The sequence below is a fragment of the Carcharhinus amblyrhynchos genome, chromosome 9, assembly GCF_965287045.1.
Source record: "Carcharhinus amblyrhynchos chromosome 9, sCarAmb.v2.hapA, whole genome shotgun sequence".
Classification (NCBI taxonomy): Eukaryota; Metazoa; Chordata; class Chondrichthyes; order Carcharhiniformes; family Carcharhinidae; genus Carcharhinus; species Carcharhinus amblyrhynchos.
The window spans coordinates 108,410,899-108,420,785 of NC_137332.1; the positions used below are offsets into that span (position 1 = coordinate 108,410,899).

The 9,887-nt window shown below is 46.0% G+C and overlaps 1 protein-coding gene across 1 annotated transcript in view; it reads left to right on the plus strand.

The window, feature by feature from the left end:
* Window positions 1–4,194, plus strand: part of LOC145348171 (uncharacterized) — a 45,689-nt gene extending 41,495 nt beyond the window's left edge. Inside the window, exon 10 of the mRNA XM_080196364.1 lies at window positions 75–4,194. Within this exon, the coding sequence (XP_080052490.1) occupies window positions 75–167 (93 nt within the window). The 3' untranslated portion in view covers window positions 168–4,194. The remainder of the gene's footprint in view (window positions 1–74) is intronic.
* Window positions 4,195–9,887: the final 5,693 nt, after the last annotated feature.

Below are 9,887 nucleotides of genomic sequence, written 5' to 3' on the forward strand. Positions count from 1 at the left end.
TTCTTTTCTCAATTTGTTTTTAAAGAAATCAACTATTTCCAGGCATTTCAATATAATGTTTTTATTTATTGTAGGAGCAAAGCAAGGAATCTCTCAACTCCTCAAGCATTGAATCCAGTGAAGAACAGCTGAAGTCTCTGACCACTCAGAGCAGTGAAGAAACCTAGGTGCACTGACACTCTGAAGAAACCTGGCTGCACTGACACCCTGGTCAAACTGTCTTATATGCAGGAGCTGGGCTCCCATTGAAAGGTGCCTTAGGTATTTTACCACTATCTTATGGTGCTTTCTTAAATGCAGTGTTCAGACACTTGTGAAAAAATGTTTTCACTCTGTGAAGCAGAATGTTCTGAGAGTTTACAATGTGTGGGGCTAACAAGAGGATGGCTTATCAGAAAATAGCAAGTGCATTGTTTACCGTTTATTGCACCCATTAGCGTCACTTTAAGCTTGTTACCTCCTCTTTAGTGTTCCCTTCCTGACTCATCCCCTACTCAATAGGGCACTAGTTCTCTACCTTTCCCTGCTAGTACACCAGGGTTAGGTCTATTCTGACACTACTCATTGTGTTGTTATCAAGCTATAACCACAGCTAATCTATCCTTGGCAGCTTGGCTGCTCAGTTTGCCTACTTCCCACCTTCCAGTGCTGCTATTCACAATGTCCCCAAACCCCTGGACTCAAATGAAGGATCAATGATCACCAAATCTTTCTGCATTTCCCTGCAGAATGCCAGCTTACTGACAAACCAGCTCTTTTTTGCCACTCAGTGATTTGTATTTGTATTGTGGGCGGCACAGTGGTTAGCACTGCTGCCTCACAGACCCAGGGACCCAGGTTCGATTCCCGGCTTGGGTGACTATCTGTGCGGAATCTGCACAGTCTCTCCATGTCTGCATGGATGTCCTCCGGGTGCTCTGGGTTCCTCCCGCAGTCCAAAGATGTGCTGGTTAGGTGCAGTGGCAATGCCAAATTCTCCCTCAGTGTATCTGAACAGTGACTAGGGGGTTTTCATAGTAACTTCATTGCAGTGATAATGAAAGCCTACTTGAGACACCAATAAATAAATTTTAACTATTGATAGTCTGGTTTGTCAGAAAGATGGTGTGTAGGTAGAATGAGGAATTAGGAAAGTAAATGGCAATTTGGGGATTGGAATGTAAGCTTAAAGAAGTGGTTGGCACGGTTGTTAGCACTGTAGTCTCATGACGCCAGGGACCCGGGTTCGATTCTGGCCTTGGGTGACTGTCTGTGTGGAGTCTGTACATTGCCCCCTGTCTGCATGGGTTTCCTCCAGGTGCTCAGGTTTCCTCCCACAGACCAAAGATTGTGGGACTGTGCATTAGGTGGATTGGCCATGCTAAATTGCCCCTTAGTGTCAGAGGACGTGTAGATTAATTGAATTAACCAGGGCAAACACACAGGGTTACAGGGATAGGTTTGGGAGGGGGGGAATTCGTTGGGATACTTGGTCAGAAAATTAGTGCAGACTAGATGGGCTGAATGCACTCCCTCTATCCATCCCCCCCCGCCCCTCTCTTCTCCTGGGCCATTCCTGCACCTTCATTTCTTGAAGTGGAAGCAACCCATGCACTTTTTTGCTGGAAATTTGTATCAAACCATGCAGTCCCTTCTTATTGTATCACAGTCTCAGCGAACAAGTCCCCCTATTCCCACCCTCCCATCTCCAAATTTCTCTTCTCCACAAGACTTTGTTTACTCTTGCCCATTTCAACTCAGCCTCTGTCATTCAGATTTCTTTCCTGACCCAGTGTGACATTGTGAATGATTCTTTTGCTCAGAATACAATTCAGAAGGCCCACTTCCTTCCACCCTAGAAAAAAAATTGCTCTCACATCTTCTTTTTCACAATCTTAAGTGTTAACTTGTTCACAGTGTCTGCATCAGAACAGGGTGTGAATCAGCAGCGATGTGGTAACGTGGAGTTGAACTGACATCCCTTGCTATACACTAAATGAATCTCTACCCACAAGTCTATACCCCATGAGGGGATTTGACTTTGTCTCTAACTTTCAGCACTCCAGGCTTTTGCCACTCCTCCAGCTCTCACTTTCTCTGATTCTAGACTTCAGCTTCTCTCTCCTCAGGCCTCCAACTCCTGTCCACTTCACCATTGATAGAAGTGCCTTCAGCTTCCCAGTGCATTAAAATTTCTGGAATTCCTCACCTTCTTTAACACCTTCATTCAGACTTCCCTTACAACTTTAATCCATCTAGACTTTCGGTGATACCTCCTGCATTAGTTCATAAGATATCGGCGCAAAATTAAGTCATTCGGCCCATTGAGTCCCTTCGCCATTCGATCATGGCTGATATGCCCCTCATCCCCATTTTCTTGCCTTCTCTCTCTAACCCTTCAACCCCTCCATTAACCATTAAAAATCTGTCCAACTCCTCTTTAAATTTACTCACGGTCCCAGCGTCCAGTGCAATTTGGGCGAGCGAATTCCACAGATTCACAATGCGCCGTGAGAAAAAGTTTCTCCTCAACTCTGTTTTAAATTTGCTACCCTTTATCCTAAGACTATGACCTCTCGTCCTAGGATGCCTCACCAGTGGAAGCATCCACTCCATGTCCACTTTATCCAAACCTTTTATCATCTTGTATACCTCAAGTTGATCTCCTCTCATTCTTCTAAATTCCAGAGAGTATAAGCCTAAACTGTTCAATCTCTCTTCATACGACAAATCCCTCATCTCCGGAATCAATCTAGTGAACCTCATCTGAACTGCCTCCAATGTCACTATATCTCTCCTCAACACAGCGGACCAAAACTGTGCACAATACTCCAGGTATGGCCTCACCAATGCCTTGTATAGTTGCAACAATACTTCCTTATCTTTATATTCTATTCCTTTAGCTCTAAATGCCAAAATTCCATTAACTTTCTTCATTATCTGCCGTACCTGCATGGATCCTTGGATCTCAGAACATTGTGCCAAAACGGTTTGTTTGTGGTCTCCTTCTTAAAGACTACTATTTATTTAACTGCAAAGCATTAATTCATAACAAACTTGGTTTGCTTGTTGAAGACTGCTAATTTTTTAACTGAAAGCTATTACTTCATATGAAAAAAGTATTATATTAATGTAACATTTCTTTGCATTTGTTGATATTTATTCAAACAATTTCTTTATTTCTCTGAATAATGTGAGCAGAGCTGTATTTACGGTCCATCAGTGGCTCGTGAGACTTCAGCCATTTATAGTTTGTTATTGTTCATTATGTTATGTTTCTTGTTGGCCAAATGCAATATTTATTTGTTCTGGATGCACTTGAGTTCTATTGACCTGCTGTAGACTGGATACTCCTAGACTGATGAGAAAACTGATTACTCCAAGTGTGAGAAATCAATTAAGTCTGCAAAGGAAAACCAGTGTCATTGTTTTAAGTGTGTTTGGATGACACAGCAGCAAGGATAGATTTATAATGGAAGTTCCTGTTCGGGAACAAGGCACTTATATGTAGCAGGAATTATACTGTTGGTAAGCTAATCTAAAGGGATTTAAGCAATCATCTTTTCTCAAAACAGAAGGAATTGATTAACTATGGAATATTGAAGCTATTCATGAGGGACACACCCTCATTATATTGTCCTACGGTGTTATGTTTTAACTTTTGTATCATTTGTATATGTGTAATGTCACAAAAAAGCAATACTGCTGTGGTTCCATAGCTAGCTCCCTGCCTTTGAGCCAGAAGGCTCCTAGTTTCAGCCCATTGCAAAGAGTTATGAGCCACCAAAGATCTAAGCCACTGGTACAGATAAATTGGCATGCATTGGTGCTGGTGCCCAGCCAGGCTAAGTGTAAGGGTTAATAAATGGAGGCTCATATAGTTGTAAAACCACTCATACAATCCAAAAAAGGGGTGGCACAGTGGTTAGCACTACTACCTCACACCACCAGGGTCCTGGGTGGAGTTTGCAAATTCTCCATGTCTGCGTGTGTTGCCTTGGGGTGCTCCGGTTTCCTCCCACAGTCCAAAGACATGCTGGTTAGTGTTCATTAGCTATGCTAAATTCTCCCTCAGTGTACCTGAACAGGTGCCAGAGTATGGCGACTAGGGGATTTTCACAGTAAGTTCATTGCAGTGTTAATGTAAACCTACTTGTAACTAGTAAATAAAATTTACTTTGAAATTGTAATAAAAAAATTTTTTTTGCAAGATGATTGGCTAGGCCTGCATTTGTTCTTCATCTCTAATTTCCATTGTGAAGATGGTGCTGAGCTGCTGCCTTGAATTTTTGCAGACTATATGATGTAGGTAAACCCACAGTGCTGTTAGGATTTTGACCCAGTGAAGTGGAGAAATGGCTGATATATTTCCGAGTTAGGATGGTTTGTGCCTTGGAGGGGAACCTTCAGGTGGTGTTCCCCAAGTGTCTGCTACCCTTGTCCTGCTAGGTGGTAGTGGTTGTAAGTTTGGAAAGTGCCATTGAAGGATCTATAGCTGTGTTTATATAGCTGTAGGAACTAAAGGGATCAAGGGATATAAGAGGAAGGTGGGATCAGGATATTGAATTTGATGATCAAAAGGAATGGCGGAGGAGGCTCAAAGGGCCGAATGGCCTACTCCTGTTTCTATTTTCTATGTTTCCATCTTGTAGATAGTACACGCCGCCGTCACTGTGCATTAGTGCCAGAGGCAGTGTATGTTGGAGGTGGTAGATAGGGGCAAATCAGAAGGGTTGCTTTGGGCTAAGACAACTGTCCTCCAGCTGTCACAGAGATACATCTATAGACCAAGAAGCAAGTTCTCCCGGATAAATGGAATTTGGATAGGCATTCTGACCCAGGCCAGAAATTCCAAGGTGTTTTATGAAGTTAGCCTAGACCCTAAGTTTTACACTTGATTTTGGCACAGATGAGCATAAGGTATTTCACTCCAGGTATGATTCAAGTTACATGGGTAAGAGAGTATAGATATGGGCCAAATGTGGGCAATTGGGACTAGCTTAGTAATTAAAAAGTAAAGGCTAAACACTTGTCCCAGCATCGATGTGGGTTTACCCCCGGGTGCTCTGGTTTCCACCCACACTCAAAGATGTGCGGATTAGGTGAACTGGCCGTGCTAAATTGCCTTTGGTGTCAGAGGGACTAGTTAGGGTAAATGCATGGGGTTATGGGGATAGGACCTGGGTGGGATGGTGGACGGTGCATACTCGATGGGCCAAAAAGCCTCCTTTTGCACTATATGGATTCTATAATAGATAGTGTCTCACGGGAAGAATGAATCTCAGTGGAGCCTGATCTGATCCAGCCAGATTTAATTGTATATCTCAGTGTCAGAGGCCTTTCCACCACTGTGCCTGTGCTGTCTCTTTTACCCAATTAGCACCACTCCCTTAGTCTTTAGCCACAGAATTGCAAAATGTTACTTTTTAAGCATTTATCCATTTCCTCTAGAAGGTTGCCATTGACTCTGCGTCCACCAACCCTTTGAGCTGACACATTCCAGTAACTTGGAAGTGATAACTAAGCTATGGATAGCTAACCTAATTGCGCACCCATTGTATGGAAATGTCAACCTCTTGGACTTCAGCCAGTAAAAACATGGATCGCATTGGGAGGACAACTGGGATTGGAGGCAGTGGGAGTTTATATGGGGAAATATGTTTCAAAGGGCTAATCATCTGCTGTGGAGATGAATGGGGGCCAAGGTTTGGGCAGTTGTGAATTCAGCTTCAAGTGATCTCGGGGGAGAGCTTGCCTGGCTGGGGGTAGATGAAGAAGGAAATGGGTGAAAAGAGGATTTAAAAAAAAGTTTGTTCGTCCATGGAGTTGCGTGTCATTGGCTGGGCCAGCATTTGTTACCCACCCATGAAGGCATTTGAAAGTCAACCACATTGCTGTGGGACTGGTGTCACATGTAGGCCAGAACAGGTAAAGCTGGCAGATTTCCTTCCCTAAAGGACATTAGTGAACCAGATAGGTTTTTACAACAATCAACAATGGTTTCATGGTTATTATTAGATTCTTAGTTCCAGATTTTTATTGAATTCAAATTTCACCATCTACCACGGTGGGAATAGAACGCGGGTCCCCGGAACATTACCCTGGGTCTCTGGATCAGTAGTCCAGCGACAGTACCGCTGTGTCACTGCCTCTCCATAAAGAATGAAGCAAGGAGAGCAGTCAGTCTGATCAATGGCCAAGAGGAAGAGAGTAGGGATTTGATGAGCCTGAAGTGATTGTATTGAAACAGATCTTTTTGGTCAAGTGTTTTACTCTGCATTGATACAAATTCATCACTCACACTCACACTCACACACTCATTCTCATACTCTCACACTCACACTCTCTCTCTCTCTCTCTCATAGGCTCGCTCACTCTCTCGTAGGCTCGCTCACTCTCTCGTAGGCTCGCTCACTCTCTCGTAGGCTCGCTCACTCTCTCGTAGGCTCGCTCACTCTCTCGTAGGCTCGCTCACTCTCTCGTAGGCTCGCTCACTCTCTCGTAGGCTCGCTCACTCTCTCGTAGGCTCGCTCACTCTCTCGTAGGCTCGCTCACTCTCTCGTAGGCTCGCTCACTCTCTCGTAGGCTCGCTCACTCTCTCGTAGGCTCGCTCACTCTCTCGTAGGCTCGCTCACTCTCTCGTAGGCTCGCTCACTCTCTCGTAGGCTCGCTCACTCTCTCGTAGGCTCGCTCACTCTCTCGTAGGCTCGCTCACTCTCTCGTAGGCTCGCTCACTCTCTCGTAGGCTCGCTCACTCTCTCGTAGGCTCGCTCACTCTCTCGTAGGCTCGCTCACTCTCTCGTAGGCTCGCTCACTCTCTCGTAGGCTCGCTCACTCTCTCGTAGGCTCGCTCACTCTCTCGTAGGCTCGCTCACTCTCTCGTAGGCTCGCTCACTCTCTCGTAGGCTCGCTCACTCTCTCGTAGGCTCGCTCACTCTCTCGTAGGCTCGCTCACTCTCTCGTAGGCTCGCTCACTCTCTCGTAGGCTCGCTCACTCTCTCGTAGGCTCGCTCACTCTCTCGTAGGCTCGCTCACTCTCTCGTAGGCTCGCTCACTCTCTCGTAGGCTCGCTCACTCTCTCGTAGGCTCGCTCACTCTCTCGTAGGCTCGCTCACTCTCTCGTAGGCTCGCTCACTCTCTCGTAGGCTCGCTCACTCTCTCGTAGGCTCGCTCACTCTCTCGTAGGCTCGCTCACTCTCTCGTAGGCTCGCTCACTCTCTCGTAGGCTCGCTCACTCTCTCGTAGGCTCGCTCACTCTCTCGTAGGCTCGCTCACTCTCTCGTAGGCTCGCTCACTCTCTCGTAGGCTCGCTCACTCTCTCGTAGGCTCGCTCACTCTCTCGTAGGCTCGCTCACTCTCTCGTAGGCTCGCTCACTCTCTCGTAGGCTCGCTCACTCTCTCGTAGGCTCGCTCACTCTCTCGTAGGCTCGCTCACTCTCTCGTAGGCTCGCTCACTCTCTCGTAGGCTCGCTCACTCTCTCGTAGGCTCGCTCACTCTCTCGTAGGCTCGCTCACTCTCTCGTAGGCTCGCTCACTCTCTCGTAGGCTCGCTCACTCTCTCGTAGGCTCGCTCACTCTCTCGTAGGCTCGCTCACTCTCTCGTAGGCTCGCTCACTCTCTCGTAGGCTCGCTCACTCTCTCGTAGGCTCGCTCACTCTCTCGTAGGCTCGCTCACTCTCTCGTAGGCTCGCTCACTCTCTCGTAGGCTCGCTCACTCTCTCGTAGGCTCGCTCACTCTCTCGTAGGCTCGCTCACTCTCTCGTAGGCTCGCTCACTCTCTCGTAGGCTCGCTCACTCTCTCGTAGGCTCGCTCACTCTCTCGTAGGCTCGCTCACTCTCTCGTAGGCTCGCTCACTCTCTCGTAGGCTCGCTCACTCACTGCTGTTGTTCGTCCATCATCGTCAATGAGGACCTCGACACCATTAGTCATTTTGAGGCTGGTTGCGGTGTGTCCGAAGATGACTGATCAGGCCAATTCGGGCACAGAATGTCCTGGCACATATTGGACAGACTCGTGTGGACACTGTAGTTGTTGCACTGGTGGCTCTGGACTTGCGCAGTTCAGGCATAACTATAGCCTGTGTGGGGGGAGTCTTTAGAGCACTTTCGGGACAGTCCGATTGTATGTCCTGACTGTGTTTCTCCATCAATGTAAAAATAGAAAATAAAGCTGTGCCGTTATTGAACTTCCCCCTGAGTCCGTTGTGGTCGTTATGCCCACTCGCACTAACAATACTATTCACTGAGGAGGAAACAAAAGTGTGGAATGTAATGTTCCAGTCATAACTTGGGTGAAGAGAAAGGTCAACTTAATGCAAGGGAAATTCCCTGCAGGGGAATGCTTTTGCAGACTTTCACCATCCTCTGCACACTTTTTGCTCTTCCACCCATCTTCATGTCATCTGTGAATTTTGATAAACTACACTTGTCCCCAACTCCAAATCATGTATGTGAATTTTAAACAATTGTGGTCCCAACACTGATCCGTGAGGCACACCACAAGTCACTGATTGCCGACCAGAAAAACACCCATTTACCCCCACTCTGCTTTCTGTTCATTAACCAATCCTCTAAGCATGTTAATACATTACCCGTAACGCTGTGCACCTTTATCTTATGTAGCAGTCTTTGGTGCGGCACCTTGTCAAATGCCTTCTGGAAATCCAGGTACACCACATCCACAGGTTCCTCATTGTCCAGTGCACATGTAATGTTCTCAAAGAATTCCACCAAACATGACCTGCCCTTCATGAATCCATGCTGTGTCTTACCAGTGGGACAATTTATATCTGGATCTCTCACTATTTCTTCCTTAATGATAGATTCAAGCATTCTCTCTACTAAAGAAGATAAGCTAACTCGCCTTTAGTTACCCGCCTTTTGTCTACCTCTTTTCTTAATCAGTGGGGTCACATCTGCACCTTTCTGACTTGATTTGATTTGATTTTGATTTATTATTGTCACACGTATTAACATTCAGTGAAAAATATTGTTTCTTGTGCACTATACAGACAAAGCATACTGTTCATAGAGAAGGAAACAAAAGAGTACAAAAGGTAGTGTTACAGTCATAGCTAGGGTGTAGAGAAAGATCAACATAATGCAAGGTAGGTCCATTCAAAAGTCTAACAGCAACAGGGAGGAAGCTGTTCTTGAGTCGGTTGGTATGGGGCCTCAGACATTTGAATCTTTTTCCTGACAGAAGAAGGTGGAACAGAATATGTCCGGGTGTACGGGGTCCTTAATTATACTGACTGCTTTTCCGAGGCAGCTCAAACTGTGGACAGGGTCAATGGATGGGAGGCTGGTTTGCGTGATGGACTGGGCTACATTCATGACCGTTTGTAGTTCCTTGCGGTCTTGGGCAGAGCAGGAGCCGTACCAAGCTGTGATACAACCAGAAAGAATGCCCCAGGTTTTAGGGAAGAGCTCACATTTAATTATGCTTTTCACAACTGCAGCATGTTCCAAAACACTTTACAGTGAATAAAGTACATTTAATGTGTAGCCACTTGTTTTGTAGGATTGGGCCAATTTACAAGAAATGGCCGCTTTGCTGTGAATGGGATCCTGACATTCACAAATTCCCTGGCAGTGAGCTAGCTACAACAGGACCACACCTAAAAAAATCTTTGGCACTTGCAAATCACTTTCAGAATGCTTGAGGTCACAAAAGGTGTGATCAAATCAAAATGTGGCAAAATAGTTAACACTGCTGCCTCACAGCGCCAGGAACCAGGGTTCAATTCTGGACTTGGGCACTGTCTGGGTGGAGTTTGCACATTCTCCCCGTGTCTGTGTGGGTTGCCTCCCACAGTCCAAAGATATGTGGGTTTGGTGGATTGGCCATGCTAAATTGCTCCATAATCTCCCAACCTATAACTCAGTAGCCACTATTTCCAATTTAT